Source organism: Anolis sagrei, chromosome X (genome assembly GCF_037176765.1).
Source record: "Anolis sagrei isolate rAnoSag1 chromosome X, rAnoSag1.mat, whole genome shotgun sequence".
Taxonomy (NCBI): domain Eukaryota; kingdom Metazoa; phylum Chordata; class Lepidosauria; order Squamata; family Dactyloidae; genus Anolis; species Anolis sagrei.
The window spans coordinates 59,763,412-59,781,953 of record NC_090034.1 but is presented as its reverse complement, the minus strand read 5'-3'; the positions used below and the strand labels follow the sequence as shown (position 1 = coordinate 59,781,953).

Below are 18,542 nucleotides of genomic sequence, written 5' to 3'. Positions count from 1 at the left end.
AAGCAGAAAGACATTACATATATTAGAAACCAACACTTTCTCATTACTTTATTTTCCAGATCACCAGACTGGGCCACAGCAACGCGTGGCAGGGGACCGCTAGTAAATAATAAAATCACAATAAAAGACAATAATAGTAATAGTTATAATATAATAATTGTAATAGTAATAATAGATCCTCCGCCATCAACTCCACTGGACCGGCCACCTTGTCCGGATGCCCGACCACAGTCTCCGAAAGCAGTTGCTCTACTCCGAACTCAAGAACGGAAAACGAAATGTTGGTGGGCAGGAAAAGAGATTTAAAGATGGGCTCAAAGCCAACCTTAAAAACTCTGGCATAGACACGGAGAAAAGCCAACCTTAAACACTGTGGCATAGACACTGAGAACTGGAAGCCCTGGCCCTTGAGTGCTCCAACTAGAGGTCAGCTGTGACCAGCAGTGCTGCAGAATTTGAAGAGTCACGAATGGAGGGTGAAAGAGAGAAACGTGCCAAGAGGAAGCCAACCCCGACCGAGACCATCTTCCACCTGGAAACAAACTGACCACCTTGATTAGCATTTGATGTCCTGGCAGTGCCTGGGGCAGTCTTTTGTTGAAAGGGGATTAGATGTCCCTGATTGTTTTTCCTCTGTTGAAATTTTAGAGTTTTTTTAATACTGGTAGCCAGATGAAAATTACAACAGCAAAACAGAGAAGAAACAATCTGGGACATCTAATCACCTCTCAACAAAAGTTTGCTCCAGGCACTGCCAGGACATCAAATGCTAATCAAGGTGGTCAGTTGAAACATTCACACCTAGCTCCAGCAGACAAGAGTTCTTTGCCCCACCCTGGTCATTCCACAGATATATAAACCCATTTTCCTAATTCCAACAGACCTCACTACCTCTGAGGATGCTTGCCATAGATGCAGGCGAAATGTCAGGACAGAATGCCTCTAGAACATGGCCATATAGACCGAAAAAACCTACAACAACCCAATAATAATATATAATAACTAATAATAAAATACAATAATATAATACTGGTTGTGAGGAATTGGGAGAATTGGGAGTCCAAACCCCTTGGAGGGAGGGCCATAGAAGTTGGCCCAGGCCTGACCATAGAATCATCAAGCCGGAAGAGACCCCCAAAGGCCATCCAGTCCAGCCCACAGCCCTCCCTTTCCTGCCAGGTATTGGATTTGAGGGCAATATTTGTGGGTTGGCAGAGTGTGTCTCCACTAAGAGATCATATCTGTTATAGAACTCCAGTATGCTGATGACAATGTTGTCTGTGCGCATACAGAAGAAGATCTACAAGCCACTCTAAACACCTTTGCAGAAGCATACACGAAGCTTGGCCTGTCACTGAACATCGAGAAAACCAAAGTGCTGTTCCAGCAGTCACCAGCCATCCCCTCCCCAATGCCAGAGATACAGCTTAATAGTGTAACATTAGAAAATGTTGACCATTTCCACTACCTTGGCAGCCACCTCTCCACCAAAGTCAACATCAACGCCGAAATACAACACCGTCTGAGCTCTGCAAGTGCAGCATTTTCCCGAATGAAGCAGAGAGTGTTCGAGGACTGGGACATCCGTAGGGATACCAAGGTGCTTGTCTATAAAGCTATTGTCCTCCCAACCCTGCTATATGCCTGTGAGATGTGGACTGTCTACAGACGTCACATGCAACTCCTGGAACGATTCCATCAGCGCTGCCTGCGGAAAATCCTGCAAATCTCCTGGGAAGACAAGCGGACAAACGTCAGTGTGCTGGAAGAAGCAAAGACCACCAGCACTGAAGCGATGGTCCTCCAACATCAACTCCGCTGGGCCGGCCACGTTGTCCGGATGCCTGACCACCGTCTCCCAAAGCAGTTGATCTACTCTGAACTTAAGAACGGAAAACAGAATGTTGGTGGACAGGAAAAGAGATTTAAAGATGGGCTCAAAGCCAACCTTAAAAACTCTGGCATAGACACTGAGAAGTGGGAAGCCCTGGCTCTTGAGCGCTCCAGCTGGAGGTCAGCTGTGACCAGCAGTGCTGCAGAATTTGAGGAGGTACGAATGCAGGGCAAAAGAGAGAAACGTGCCAAGAGGAAGGCGCGTCAAGCCAACCCCGACCTGGACCGCCTTCCACCTGGAAACCAATGCCTTCACTGCGGAAGAAGATGCAGAGCAAGAATAGGGCTCCACAGCCACATCCGGACCCACAAGGAAACCCATAATGGAAGACCATCTTACTAGTCCAACGAGGGATCGCCTAAGTAACTAAGAGATCAGAGAGGGATAGAAATACATAGGGTAATAATAATACATTAAGCAAGGCTTGGCTTGAATAGTGATATTCCTTGCTTAAGGAAATCCCACCAGAGGTTCAAAGGGCCCTCCATAAGACTAATCATGATCTGCTCAAAGGCCCTGGGAGTCTGAATGGACCACAAGTGGGATGCTCTAGTTGGCCGCTACTGCGCCTGCGCGGAAGCTAGGACGACGCGCGCCACCTATTGGACGGGAAAGGAGGCGCTCCGTGACATCACCGAAGAGGAGGCGCGGGGGAGAGAGAGAAGGGCTCTTCCGGTTTCCACAAGGAGGCAGGAAGTCGCGGCAGGATGTTGGGAGATTTGCTGCTCTTCGGGTGAGGAGGGGGGGTGTTGCTACGCAACCGGTTTCCTGGGTTGGTGGGGGGGGGGGGGGTTGTTTAGGGGCCCTGGGAAAAGGAAACTACAAATCCTATAGCAGTTTTTCTCAACCTGGGGGTCGGGACCCCTGGAGGGGTCGCGAGGGGGGTGTCAGAGGGGTCACCAAAGACCACCAGAAAACAAAATATTTTCTATTGGTCATGGAGGTTCTGTGTGGGAAGTTTGGGCCAATTCAATCGTTGGTAGGGTTCAGAATGCTCTTTGATTGTAGGTGAACTATAAATCCCAGCAACTACAACTCCCAAATGTCAAGGTCTATTTTCCCCAAACCCCACTAGTGTTTAGATTTGGGCATATTGAGAATTCGTGCCAAGTTTGGTCTAGATCCATCATTGTTTGAATCCACAGTGCTCTCTTGATGTAGGTGAACTACAACTCCCAAACTCAAGATCAATGCCCACCAAACCCTTCCAGTATTTTCTGTTGGTCATGGGAGTTCTGAGTGCCAAGTTTGATTTAATTCCATCGTTGGTGGAGTTCAGAATGTGCTTTGATTGTAGGTGAACTATAAATCCCAGCAATTACAACTCCCAAATGTCAAGGTCTATTTTCCCCAAACCCCACTAGTGTTTAGATTTAGGCATATTGAGAATTCATGCCAAGTTTGGTCTAGATCCATCATTGTTTGAATCCACAGTGCTCTCTTGATGTAGGTGAACTACAACTCCCAAACTCAAGATCAATGCCCACCAAACCCTTCCAGTATTTTCTGTTGGTCAGGGGAGTTCTGAGTGCCAAGTTTGATTTAATTCCATCGTTGGTGGAGTTCAGAATGTGCTTTGATTGTAGGTGAACTATAAATCCCAGCAACTACAACTCCCACAGGATAAAATCAATACCCTCCCCCAATCCCACCAGTATTCAAATTTGAGTGTATTCGGTATTTGTGCCAAATTTGGTCCAGTGAACGAAAATACATCCTACATATCAGATATTTACATTACGATTCATAACAGCAGCAAAATGACAGTTATGAAGTAGCAATGAAACTAATATTATGGTTGGGGGTCACCATAACATGGGGAAGTGTAGTAAGGGGTTGTGGCATTAGGAAGGTTGAGAACCACTGTCCTATGGTCTCCCAGAGTCTTTATGGTCAATTTGGGGGTCTGAACTGCCCCTACTATTTTGATAATAGTAATAATATAATAAAAATAATGTAATGCTATGCTATTTTATGATTGTACATTTATATATTTTAATGTTTAATGTTTGTGAGCCACTTTGAGCCTCTGTCAAGCAAGATATAAATAAATAAATATAATGATAGAATGTAAAAATATAATAATAATAATAATAAAAATGAGGATGGTATAGGATTATATCAATATACATTATTTATTTATTTATTTATTTATTTAAAACATTTCTATTCCGCCCTTCTCACCCCAAAGGGGACTCAGCAAAGCATATACATGGCAAATATGCCGGGGTGGTCCATGCCTTGGTCACCTCCAGATTGGATTACTGCAATGCGCTCTACGTGGGGCTGCCCTTGAAGACGGCTCGGAAGCTCCAACTGGTCCAACGATCAGCAGCCAGGATGCTAACTGGGGCTCCTTACAGAGAGAGGTCAACCCTCCTGTTCAAGGAGCTCCACTGACTGCCATTTATTTTCCAAGCCCAATTTAAGGTGCAGGTGCTTACCTACAAAGCCCTGAACGGTTTGGGACCAGCCTACCTGCGTGACCGCATTTCCATCTACGAACCCACGCGTTCTCTTCGGTCATCTGGAGAGGCCCTGCTCGTGATCCCACCGGCGTCGCAAGCGCGCTTGGTGGGGACGCAGGACAGGGCCTTTTCCGTGGTGGCCCCCCGACTCTGGAACACCCTCCCCAAAGACCTTAGACAGGCCCCTACATTGGCTGTCTTCAGAAAGAACTTGAAGACCTGGCTTTTCCGATGCGCCTTCCCAGATTAGGAAATCTCCACTACCAAGTCCCATAAACACTTTACCAGAACCAATGATTGCTGCACATCGCACATCACACTTGCCCTGGAAGCCCTATATACACCTCCTGTCACATCAGCACTTTTAATCTTGTACCCATTGCTCTGGCCCAGCCCAGTTTTATTGTGTTTAGTGTATTGTGCCTGTTGTTTATTTTGCTTTATTCTGTTTTTAATTGTTTGATTTGCTTAGATTGTATTGTTGTGTTGTGTGTCGAGGCCTCGGCCTGTGTAAGCCGCATCGAATCCTTCGGGAGATGCTAGCGGGGTACAAATAAAGTTTAATAATAATAATAATAATAATAATAATCACACACAATACATAAATATTAAAAAACATTTATCAAAATATTAAAATACACCATTTAAAACCGTCCTAGCCATCCGCATCAAATCCAATTGGCCCTGTAATCTTTTCCTATTGTTGCTTTATTGCCCTGTCCCAAAAGCTTGGTCCCACAGCCAAGTTTTTACCATCCCTCTAAAGGACAGGAGGGAGGGGGCTGACCTGATCTCACCAGGAAGGGAGTTCCATAGCCGGGGAGCAATCACTGAGAAGGCCCTGTCTCTCGTCCCCACCAATCGTGCCTGTGACAAGGGCAGGGCCTCCCCGGAGGATCTTAGTCTCCGTGATGGTTCATAGGGGGACATGCGTTCGGACAGGTAATTTGGGCCGGGGCTGTTTAGGGCTTCATAGGCCAAACCAGCACTTTGAATTGTGCCCGGTAGCAAACTGGCAGCCAGTGGAGCTGGCGTAACATGGGAGTTGTATGCTCCCTGTATGCCGCCCCAGTTATTAACCTGGCTGCCTCTCGTTGGACTATTTGATACTTCCGAGCAGCCTTCAAAGGCAACCCCACGTAGAGTGCCATGCCTATTATATCCTGTTTCTTTTCCTCTTTCTGAACAGGACGCTGCTCGCCAACGCAGGGGCCGTGCTGAACTTCCGGCTGTAAGTCTCATCCAGAAGAGCATGAGAGAGAGCAGATGCTAAGCAGGATGATAGAATTGCTTTATTATTATTATTATTATTATTAATCATTAAACAAAGGTGGGATGGTCATCTGATTGTGCTTTTCCTGCATGAAAGCAGATTGGGCTGGGACTTGATGGCCACAGGGTTGCTCCTATTACTATTATTTATATTACAAAGGGTGGGTGGCCATCTCTTGAGGATGCTTTGATTGTGTTTTTCCTGCATGAAGGGAAAAGGAGCTTGGACTGGATAGTCCCTGAGGTTTCTACTGTTGTTGCTGTTATTATTACAAAGGCTGGGTGGGTATCTGTTGGGGGTGCTTTGTGCTTTTTCTGCATGGCAGAAAGAAGGGGGTTGGACTGGATGCCCTTTGGGGTCCCTTCCAGTGAAATACTGTTAAGTTTATTTTGGTTAAAAAAATTCTGCATTTTTAATATTGTATTGTTTTTTCTTTCCTTTTTTTGCACAGTAATTTTTTAAATTATTTATCGTGTCAGGAGCAACCAGACATTTGTATTACATTTTTAACAAAACAAACAAACAAACTGACAAAACACAAAGTTTGCAAGCTTGGTCGTTGATTAAATGTCCTTTGACCAGTATCTGGCCACTTGGAGTGCCTCTGGTGTTGCCACAAGGAGGTCCTCCATTGTGATTAGGCAGGGCTCAGGGTTCAAGTGGTCAGTGGTTTGCTCTTCTCCACACTCGCATGTCATGGATTCCACTTTGTAGCCCCATTTCTGAAGGTTGGCTCTGCATCTCGTGGTGCCAGAGCGCAGTCTGTTCAGCGCCTCCCAAGTCGCCCAGTTTTCGGTGTGCCCAGGGGGGGGAGTCTCTCATTTGGTATCAGCCATTGATTGAGGTTCTGGGTTTGAGCCTGCCATTTTTGGACTCTCGCTTGCTGAAGTGTTCCAGCAAGTGTCTCTGTAGATCTTAGAAAATTATTTCTTGATTTAAGTCGTTGACGTGCTGGCTGATACCCAAACAAGGGATGAGCTGGAGATGTCACTGCCTTGGTCCTTTTGCTATTGGCTGCTACTTTCCGGAAGGATGTCAGGTGGTGCAATACCGGCTAAACAGTGTAATTTCTCCAGTGGTGTAGGGCGCAGACACCCCGTGATGATGTGGCATGTCTCATTAAGAGCCACATCCACTGTTTTAGCGTGGTGAGATGTGTTCCACACTGGGCATGCATACTCAGCAGCAGAGTAGCATAGCGTAAGGGCAGATGTCTTCACTGTGTCTGGTTGTGATCCCCAGGTTGTGCCAGTCAGCTTTCATATGATATTATTTCTAGCACCCACCTTTTGATTGATATTCAGGCAGTGCTTCTTGTAGGTAAGAGCACGGCCCAGAGTGACTCCCAGGTATTTGGGTGCGCTGCAATGCTCCAGTGGGATTCCTTCCCAGGTAATCCTCAGAGCTCGGGATGCTTATCTGTTCTTGAGGTGAAAAATACATGCCTGTGTTTCAGATAGATTAGGGATCAGCTGGTTTTCCCTGTAATAGGCAGTAAGAGCACCCAGAGCTTTGAATACCTTCTGTTCTACCATCTCAAAGCTCCCTGCTTGAGCGGTGATGGCACGATCATCTGCGCAGATGAAACTCTCTGTCCCTTCTGGCAGTGGCTGGTCATTTGTGTAAATGTTGAACATGGATGGAGCAAGCACACACTCCTGAGGCAGGCCGTTCTTCTGTTTCCGCCACCTGCTTCTCTGGCCCTGGAACTCAACAAAAAAGCTCCTGTTTTGTAGCAGGTTTCCTATGAGGCGGGTGAGATGGTAGTCCTTTGTGATATTATACATTTTTCTCAGGAGGAGGCGGTGGTTTACAGTATCATAAGCCACTGACAGGTCTAGGAAGACAGCTCCTGTGATCTGCTGCCTTTCAAAGCCATCTTCTATGTGCTGAGTCAGGTTAATGTGCAGCTTTTGCCTTTCCTGAAGCCAGCTTGCTGTGGAATCAGACAGGGATCTATTTTTTCCATAATTCTATGCAAAATAAGTCTCTCCAGAACTTTGTAGAGGTGGCACAACAGGGAGATTGGTCTATAGTGCACACTGTGCACAGTGATTATGTGCACAGATATGCAGTGTGCATAATCGGAATTTGTTCATGTTTTTCCCCATTAGTTGACACAAACACTCTCCACCCATCTGCCACGGGCCCATCTGGCCTGTCTGTCGAATTTTAAAATTCAATGCATCATAAAGTTTTCCCATGCCATTCATACACACACACACACACACAAGATAGATAGATAGATAGATAGATAGATAGATAGATAGATAGATAGATAGATAGATGAATATATAAACCTTTCTTGCGGCTCTATGAGAAGGGCTCTGCTGCTGAAAAAGTTTGAGAAGTTCAAAAAAGTTTGAGGGTCCCTTGTGGCTCCTTTGGACTAGGCTCAGAGGGGGAAAGGATTTTTCCAGTCTGGAAACACAAAGTTGGCCAGGGGATACTGGGAGCTGTCGTTAGAGAAAAACTTCTCCAACTTCTTCTGGTAGTTGTTGCTCTCCATGGCCAGGATGTTCTCATGATGGATACCTCGCACCCCCCCCCCCCCCACACACACTTCAAATGGGAATTAAATCTTTCTTTTTCTGCCTCTCAGGAGGAAGAAAGACAGCCAAGGCTTTGGCGAGGAAGTGAGGGAACCCACAACAGGTAAGAAATAGTTCAGTTGAGGCCTCCTTCCTGCTCTCCTCCTCCTCTTGATAGGGCAGTGCTTCTCAACCTTGGGTCCCCAGATGTTTTTGGCCTACAACTCCCAGAAATCCCAGCCAGTTTACCAGCTGTTAGGATTTCTGGGAGTTGTAGGCCAAAAACATCTGGGAACCCCAGGTTGAGAACCACTGTGATAGGGTCTACCTGCAGCGCGGAATGGGACTGGGCAGGATGACCTTTAATGGGCCCCTTTAATTCTAGGCTTGTTCAGTGAACAAACCTTTCTGGGATGGCTGCCAGTGATTATAATAAATAATAATAATAATAATAATAATAATAATAGTAATAATAGAACTGCAAAGACTCTGGCACAAACCAGTAAAGGTGGTTCCAGTGGTGATCAGCACACTGGGTGCAGTGCCTAAAGACCTTGGCCTGCACTTCAACACAATCGGAACTGGCAAAATTACCATCTGTCAGCTGCAAAGGCACTCTACTCAGATCTGAAGGCATTCTTCGCCGATACATCACACAGTCCTAGACACTTGGGAGATATTCAATGTGTGATCAAATACAAAAGTCAGCATAGTGATCTTGTTTGCTGTGCACCAATCTTGTTATGTATCGAATAATAATAATAAATTATTACATTATTATTATTAATTAGACCCCATTTTTCTCTCCACAGGGGAGATAAGTATAAATATAACATTTGCTCACCAACTATCAACATAAAACTGGGGGAGGAAAGACAGACATTTTCTATTTTTTAACTTACCGTATATACTCGAGTATAAGCCGACCCGAATATAAGCCGAGGTACCTCATTTTACCACAAAAAAACTGAGAAAACAGGTTGACTTGAGCATAAGCTGAGGGTGGGAAATGCAGCAGCTACTGGTAAATTGCAAAATAAAAATAGATACCAATTAAATTACATTAATTGAGGAATCAGTAGGTTATATATTTTTGAATATTTACAAAAATGGTAATTTAAGATAAGACTGTCCAACTCTGATTAATTGATTATTTACCTTCTTCAATGTAAATGTGCTTAAATATCCTTCCAATAATAATAAAGAGAGTAACATTATAAATGTAATAACAACAATAATAATAAAAAGAGTAAAATAATGAATGTAGCAATAACAACAATTATACAGTAAAATAATAAATGTGTAATAATAGAGTAAAATGATAAATGTAGTAATAATAATAAATAGTTTATTATTATTATTATATTTATCATTTTTGATAAATGATAAATGTAATAATAATAATAAATAGGGAGCCCCCGGTGGCGCAGTGGGTTAAAGCGCTGAGCTGCTGAGCTTGTTGATCGAAAGGTCGCAGGTTCGATTCCGGGGAGCGGTGTGAGCTTCCGCTGTCAGCCCTAGCTTCTGCCAACCTAGCAGTTCGAAAACATGCAAATGTGAGTAGATCAATAGGTACCGCTCAGGTGGGAAGGTAATGGCGCTCCATGCAGTCATGCTGGCCACATGACCTTGGAGGTGTCTATGGACAATGCCAGCTCTTCGGCTTGGAAATGGAGATGAGCAGCACATCCCAGAGTCAGACATGACTGGACTTAATATCAGGGGACAACCTTTACCTTTACCTAGTAATAAATAGAATAAAATAATAAATGAAATGAAAATAATAATAATAACAATAATAATAACACATTAAAATAATAAATAACCTTTAATTGAGTATAAACCGAGGAGGACGTTTTCAGCCTTAAAAAAAAGGGCTGAAAAACTAGGCTTATACTCGAGTATATACAGTATTTCTCACTGGGTTTGTGAAGCCCACCAAAATGGTGAGCTAATAATAACGTGGGCTTTAGTATAGCTGGTTAATCACCAAGCTGCAATAAATCTTGCCAACCAGAAGGTGTGATAGTTCGAAGCCCGGGTCAAGGTGAGCGCCTGAACTTTTAGCCCAGCTTCTGTCAACCTAGCAGTTCCAAAATAAATATGAGAGTAAATAAATAGGTGCATTAAAGCAGGAAGGTATTTTAGGCACTGGCGTTTAGATAAAAAAAAAGAAAGAAAAATGCTCTTCGGCAAGGAGCAGGAGCATCAGCACTCCCTGTGGCTGGAACCAAGCACAGCCTCAAAAGGTGCCGAAAGATGGAAAAACCTAAATACATACCACTATCTGTTGTCTGTTTTGTCATTGTATAATTGGCACTGAATGTTTGTCATATATGTGTTCTGTGATCTGCCCTGAGTCCCCTTTGGGGTGAGAAGGGCAGAATATAAATACTGTAAATAAATATAAATAAAATAAATAATGATAGTTTAGTTTGGCATGCTGATATGGCTTAAGGGCCATTCAATAAAATGTATTTGTTAATAATAATAATAATAATAATAATAATAATAATAATAATAAATTATTACATTATGATTGCATTATTACAATAGTATTACATTATTATTAAATATTTATTTATTTATTTATTATTTAAAACACTTATATTCCGCCCTTCTCACCCCGAAGGGGACTCAGAGCGAAGCACAACATATACATGGCAAACATTCAATGCCTGGATACAATACATAAACATTAAAAAACATTTATCTAAATATTAAAATACACCATTTGAAATAACACAATTTAAAACCGTCCTAGCCATCCGCATCAAATCCAATTGGCCTTGTCATCTTTCCCATTATCGCTTCATTGCCCTGTCCCGAAAGCTTGTTCCCACAGCCAAGTTTTTACCATCCTTCTAAAGGACAGGAGGGAGGGGGCCGACCTGATCTCACCAGTAAGGGAGTTCCATAGCCGGGGAGCAATCACCGAGAAGGCCCTGTCCCTTGTCCCCACCAATCGCGCCTGTGACAATGGCGGGACGGAAAGCAGGGCCTCCTCGGAGGATCTTAATCTCTGCGATGGTACATTATGATTACATTATTACATTATTATGACATTATTATTACATTATCAAATTATTTTACATTATTACATTATTAATGACAACGCTCTGACAAGTTATTTATCTCAGTTTGTTGATATTGTTATATTATGCTTTTAATGGGTTGTGTATTAATTGCTATGATTCTTTGTGTCTATTGTGTCTATTTAGTTTAACCATTGCTCTTGGTTGTCTATAAGTTATATTGAGTTTATTTTACTTTATGTTTTGCCTTGATTGTCTCTTTGTTTTTGGACATTGAACATTTGCCATTTTTGTTTATCTTAGTCTTATTATTATTATGGTATATTATTAAATTGAATAAATTGTTTATTGTACTAGCCATAGGCCATAACATAAAATATACAACCTTTCAAAGTACAATACGCACTTTCCAATACAAGTATTAAAACAAGTTCCGTATACTAGCTCTTTAAAATTATAGTAGTGACATAATAACAATTACAAATGTCTGGTTTGTATCATCCCCAAAATGTCTTAATTTCCATTTCTAGCTTCTGCTGTGGACTTTACTAGTTTGGCTCGGATTTTTTGGGCTGCGACGCCAAATGTGGCAACCTTTAATGTTATATTTTTGGAATAATCTGCTAACAAGTCTCAGATAACTGCTGACTGTTACCATGCTGCCCTTTCTTCCAAAAGGGCTCCCAAAAGATTGTTTCGAGGGTCATTATACAGTGGGCAATGTAACAGATAGTGTGTTAAATCCTCTCTTTCCCCAGACCCACAAATACAAAGACGTTGGGCATGAGGGATATATATTATTAAATTATTATTACATTAGTAAATTACGTTACTACATTATTACTTAATTATCACATTATTATCTCATATTATTATTATTATTATTATTATTATTATTATTATTGCCCCACATTTTCTCTCCCCAGAGGAGACTCAAAGGGGCAGGTTGTATTTGGTTGTATTTGGAGGAAATCTCACCTACCTTTTACTTTTTGGCCCCGCAGGTGACAACATCCGGGAGTTTCTGCTGAGCCTGCGCTACTTCCGGATCTTTATTGCCTTGTGGAATATCTTCATGATGTTCTGCATGATTCTGTGAGTGAGCGATCTGGGCTCCCTTCTCCTTTTTGCCTGCCTCCCAAGCTTGGTTCGGAAGGGTTTCGTACTCTCCCCTTTTCCTTAAACCGGGCAAGAGAAGCCAGAGGCTCAAACCTGTTTTCCATCTTCCTTCTGTAGTCCTAAAAACATTTGGTTTGCTTTGCGGGGTGGTTGCAAAGGGTTGCTGATACACACGCACCTCTTGGAGGGATCCTGTCTGGGTGTTGAAGCCAGAAAATAGGGAGAGAAGATACAATGGAGGAAATTGTTAGAAAAATACAGAAATCAGAGAAAGAATTGACAGGGTCAGTATATAAATTGAGGATTCAGGATAGGAATCATGCAATCTTAAATGGCAGAAAGAAAGAAGGCCCATGCATGAGTCGAAGAATAGAGAAGTTAATGAAGGGGATCCAGAAAATTACATTGGAGAAATACAAAGAACTGGCAATGGAAATTCAGATTGAAAAGGGATAGGAGCCCAGCCTAGCTTGCAGATATGGTCACAGGGATGAGAAACCCAATGTGGATTAAATAAATGACAGTACTGTCGAAGGCTTTCATGGCTGGAATCACTGGGTTGTTGTAGGTTTTTTCAGGCTATATGGCCATGTTCTAGAAGCATTTTCTTGTGACGTTTTGCCTGCATCTATGGCAAGCATCCTCAGAGGTAGTGAGGTCTGTTGGAAGTAGGAAAATGGCTTTATATATCTGTGGAATGACCAGGGTGGGACAAAGGACTTTTGTTTGCTGGAGCTAGGTGTGAATGTTTCAACTGACCACTTTGATTAGCATTTAATGGCTTGGAAGTGCCTGGGTGGAATCTTTTGTTGAGAGTGATTTGATGTGCCTGATTGTTTACTCTCTGTTGTTTTGCTGTTGTTATTTTTGAGTTTTTTAATATTGGTAGCCAGATTTTGTTCATTTTCATGGTTTCCTCCTTTCTGTTGAAATTGTCCACATGCTTGTGGATTTCAATGGCTTCTCTGTGTCATCTGACATGGTGGTTGTTGGAGTGGTCCAGCATTTCTGTGTTCTCCAATAATATGCTGTGTCCAAGTTGGTTCATCAGGTGCTCTGCTATGGCTGACTTCTCTGGTTGAAGTAGTCTGCAGTGCCTTTCATGTTCCTTGATTCGTGTTTCCACAGAAATGCTGGAGCACTCTCACAACCACCATGTCAGACTACACAGAGAAGCCATTGAAATCCACAAGCATGAGGACAATTTCAACAGAAAGGAAGAAACCATGAAAATGAACAAAATCTGGCTACCAGTATTAAAAAACTCAAAAACTACAACAGCAAAACAGATCGATAATTATAAATACTAATTTCACATATGCATTTCTCCCTGAAATGTTTGCAAGCCCTATATATCTATCTAGACATCTCTCTCTATATAGCTAATTATCCTGTTCATGACGCCAATTTGTTATGAACCCTATTTTTTTGATGCAGAGTGTTTAAGGAATAGTGGTGTATATTAGATCAGTGAGACACGTCAGAGACCAAATTTGGTTTTACCACTTTTTATGTAACATTTATTGAATAGAATCACATCAGGAGAGAACTCTCATTCATCTCAAGCACTCCATCATACCCACACACAGGCCTCTCCGAATGAAAAGGATCAGTCTTTTTCAAGAGGATCGGACGCTCAGTTGCCGTGGTTCAGGAAGCGTGCTGAATCTTGGAGGTCTCCTGGCTTTTATAGCCTAAAGTCAGTCTTTCTTTGGATGAACATGTTGTTCCATTCTCATGATTTCCAAACATTCGCATTCCAGGCCATATGATTTATGGGGTACCATCTGTACAAGTTATACGCCTTACTGCACACCTTATTTTCCATTGTTATTCAGCTATGCCTTACTGCTTCCTCACTTCGTCTGCCAGGTCCAACCCATATCATGCTTTGCGCAAACTCAATTTTTGTTTATTTATTTATTATTTTATTGAAAACATTTATATTCCTCCCTTCTCACCCCGAAGGGGACTCAGGGCGGAGCACAGCATATAATAATAATAATAATAATAATAATAATAATAATAATAATAAAACAATCTACAAACCCACCAAGAAAATCCAACAAATGCTACGTTCAGCAAAGGACAAGCGGGATCCTCTCACCTCGGCAGGAGTCTACCGTATACCATGCAGCTGTGGACAAGTCTACATAGGGACCACCAAACGCAGCATTGCCCAAACACGAATCAAGGAACATGAAAGGCACTGCAGACTACTTCAACCAGAGAAGTCAGCCATAGCAGAGCACCTGATGAACCAGCCTGGACACAGCATATTATTTGAGAACACAGAAATGCTGGACCACACCAACAACCACCATGTCAGACTACACAGAGAAGCCATTGAAATCCACAAGCGTGTGGACAATTTCAACAGAAAGGAAGAGACCATGAAAATGAACAAAATCTGGCTACCAGTATTAAAAAACTCTAAAATTACAACAGCAAAACAACAGAGAGGAAACAACCAGGCACATCTTAACACCTCTCAGCAAGAGATTTTCCCAGGCTCAGCCAGGCCTTCAAATGCTAATGAAGGTGGTCAGTTGAAACATTCACACCTAGCTCCAGCAGAGAAAAGCTCCTTGCCCCACCCCAGCCATTCCACAGATATATAAACCCATTGTCCTAATTCCAACAGACCTCACTACCTCTGAAGATGCTTGCCATAGATGCAGGCGAAACGTCAGAAGAAATGCCTCTAGAACATGGCTCTATCGCCCGAAAAAACCCACAAGAACCTAATAATAATAAGCTTTATTTGTACCCCGCTACCATCTCCCCAAGGGACTCGGTGCAGCTTACATGAGGCCAAGCCCAAAGTACATCAAACAAAACATCAATAAACACAACATCAATAAACAATCAATAAAATACAAATCATATAAATCACATAAACAAAAAAAAAAAAAAACAATCAATAGTGACATAAACAATTTTAAAAATGGCCGGGCCAAATGTAATAGATTAAAATTGAAAATATGTTGACGTGAACAAGGGAAAATATAACTAGGATAGGATTTTTCAGAGAGAAATGAGGGAGCACAGTCCATCCTAAGTCAGTATTGAAGGGCATTGTGAGGACATATTGCTGAGAGTTCTCCTTATTCTGGGAAGGCACACTGGAACAACCACGTTTTCAGGCTCCTCCTAAAGACTGCCAACGTTGAGGCATGTCTAATGTCCCTGGGAAGTGAGTTCCAGAGTCGGGGGGCCACCACCGAGAAGGCCCTCTCCCTCGTCCCCACCAATCACGCCTGCGAAGGAGGTACATGGAAATCTCTAGATATCTATATATATATAGGATTTGCAAATACCTGAAAACATATGATGGGGAAATTCATATATAAAATTAATGTAGATAGATAGATAGAAAGATAGAAACAGATATATATGTGCAAAGGGATTGCAAAAGCTTGCAGGGGGAAATGCCTATATATCTGTAGGAGAGATTAACAAATATTTCGGCGGGAAATGCTTTTATAAGATTAATGGATATTCCTGACTGGCTCGAGCAAGCAAGGGAGGATTTGGAAAAGAAAATACACTGTTAAGGGAGGAGAGAGAAATATACCATATATTGCAAGCAATGGCCTCTAGGCTCTGCTGCCTGGCTTGACCCTATAATAAGCTGAGGGTTTTTCAGCCCAAAAAAAGGGCTGAAAAACTCAGCTTATCTTCAAGTATATACAGTATATGTTATTGTTTCTATGTATTACATTGTATGACATTAAAATACTATTATTAATATTATATAGCGTGACTATATTATATAATATGATATATATTATATAATATGATCCAAAGTATGGCCCAACACTTTTATGTCTAGATTCATGTTGAAAACTTACCAAGTTCTGAAAGCCGTCCCCAATACAGTATACCATCTGTTTTGTGTATTGAATAGTTAGTTTTTCACCATTGTGGTACACTGCTTTGGGATCTTGGGACATAAGTATATACATACTTATAAACGCCACAAATACAGCATAACCAAACTTTGGGGGGAAATCAGCAAAACCATTTGCCAATTAAAAAATAACAAAGCCAGTGGACCTGATGGGATCCCTGTTGAAAATAAATATGGTAACTTGTCTCTGTTGCTTTCCTCTAGGCTATTTGGATCTTGAAAACCTTCGGTGGACTGAACTGGTGACTATCGGTGTTGCATTTTTGGGAATTTGTGGGTAACATCCAGCCGGAAATACTGCCTTCCTGTGATGTAGGAAAACACTGCTGTTTCTCCTTGAACATTAAAGGAATGCCTCAATTGCTAGTATACATGCTTATGCTTTTGTTGTTAGAAATCTAATGGTTTTGCATGCTTTTGTATACGAAAAATATATGCTTGGAAAAGTCATCTCCACCTTCTTGGAAGAACTTGACTGTGGCACAGTTACACGGGCCATTTAATGCAGCAGCCAGACCACAAAACTCTGACAGAAGTGCATGAAAGGAAGCCCCTTAATGGACATCAGTGCTCTGTGGAAGCCACCCTAGACGTTATCCTTTTGTCAAATGCAGCCTAGAATCGCACTGGCCTTTTTGACTGCAGCACCACACCCTTGGCTCACATGTAGCTCAAGGTCTACTCCTAGATCCCACCCGCATGTTGTCAAGGCAAGCGATCAATGAAAACAATGTTTTAACACTCATTCCTATGTTAGGGGACAGAGATAAATAATTTCTAACGTGTTTCTTAAATATCATAAGGTGTCCAAAAATATATATAACAAAATTTTCATTATGTAATTGTGCAAGAGGGGAAGCTTCCGGGGCTCCCTTCGCCCTCATTTTTAGAGCTATCAGGATGAAACGTGCTACAATGGTAGAACACATTGACCACAGTTGCTCATCCAAGTTTCAGAACATTTCACACATCCACTGATTTTTGGGAATTTTTTAAAATTCATGTTTAGATGTTGAACATTTTAAATACATTTATATCTCAACATGTTCAACACACGAGTACTCATAGCTAGTTAATTATCTCAGTTATAATGAAATAACGTTACACATTTTCTTCTGCCCTGAATAAAAAGTGTGTGTGTGTGTGTGTGTGTGTGTGTGTGTACACACACATGCATACCATATATACTTGAGGACAAGCCGACCCGAATATAAGCCAGGGCACCTAATTTCAACAGAAAAAACAGGGAAAACATATTGACTCAAGTATAAGCTGAGGGTGGGAAATGCAGCAGCTATTGATCAATCTATATAAATAAAAATGTAATGTTAGTTCGTGCTACCATCAGAACTCAAAAACCACTGGGGGAATTGACACCAAATTTGGACACAAGACACCTAACAGTCCAATTTATGTCCTCCACTCAAAAAAATTGATTTTGTCATTTGGGAATTGTTGTTGCTGGGATTTATAGTTTACCTACAATCAAAGAGCATTCTGAACTCCACCAATGATGGAATTGAACCAAACATGGCATACAGGACTTCCATGACCAACAGAACACACTGGAAGGGTTTGGTGGGCATTGACCTTGAGTTTGGGAGTTGTAGTTCACCTACATCCAGAGAGCACTGTGGACTCAAACAATGATGGATCTGGACCAAACTTGACACAAAAATTCCATATGCCCAAATATGAACACAGATGGAGTTTGCGGGAAATAGACCTTGACATTTGGGATTTGTAGTTATTGGGATGTATAGCTCACCTACAATCAAAGAGCATTCTGAATCCCACAAACGACAGAAATGGGGCAAACTTCCCACACAGAACCCCCATGACCAACAAAAAATACTTAAGGCCATCCAGTCCAACTCTCTTCACCAGGGCAAGAAAATGTAATCAGAGCCCTCCTGACAAAGAGCCATCCAGCCATAGATATAGATAGATATGATTCACACACACAGAGAGATATAGTATCATAGATTTGAAAGAGACCCTGAAAGAAGGACTATGATATGTTGCATATTCCAGAGTAGGCAAACCAGACACTCTCCACATCAACACTGACAAAGAAACAACAAGAAATACTGTTTACTCACAACCATAAAGGAATTACATATATTAGAAACCAACACTTTCTCATTACTTTATTTTCCAGATCAACAGACTGGGCCACAGCAACGCGTGGCAGGGGACAGCTAGTTTCAAAATAAAAATAGATACCAAACATTGCATTAATCAGTATCAGTAGGTTAAATGTTTTTGAATATTTACATAAAACTGTAATTTAAGATAAGACTGTCCAA

General features: G+C 41.9%; 1 protein-coding gene across 1 annotated transcript; it reads left to right on the top strand.

The window, feature by feature from the left end:
• Window positions 1-2,522: 2,522 nt before the first annotated feature.
• Window positions 2,523-16,602, top strand: SMIM7 (small integral membrane protein 7). Its single transcript, XM_060784822.2, has 5 exons — window positions 2,523-2,627; window positions 5,552-5,593; window positions 8,238-8,290; window positions 12,206-12,296; window positions 16,438-16,602. The coding sequence occupies exons 1-5, from the start codon at window positions 2,602-2,604 to the stop codon at window positions 16,451-16,453; spliced, it is 228 nt and encodes a 75-aa protein (XP_060640805.1). The 5' UTR covers window positions 2,523-2,601; the 3' UTR covers window positions 16,454-16,602.
• Window positions 16,603-18,542: the final 1,940 nt, after the last annotated feature.

Coding starts and splice junctions, on each gene's coding strand:
- SMIM7 (XM_060784822.2), top strand. CDS start 2,602: ATGTTGGGAGATTTGCTGCTCTTCGG. Junction 2,628..5,551: donor GGAGATTTGCTGCTCTTCGG/GTGAGGAGGGGG, acceptor CTTTCTGAACAG/GACGCTGCTCGCCAACGCAG. Junction 8,291..12,205: donor AGTGAGGGAACCCACAACAG/GTAAGAAATAGT, acceptor TTGGCCCCGCAG/GTGACAACATCCGGGAGTTT.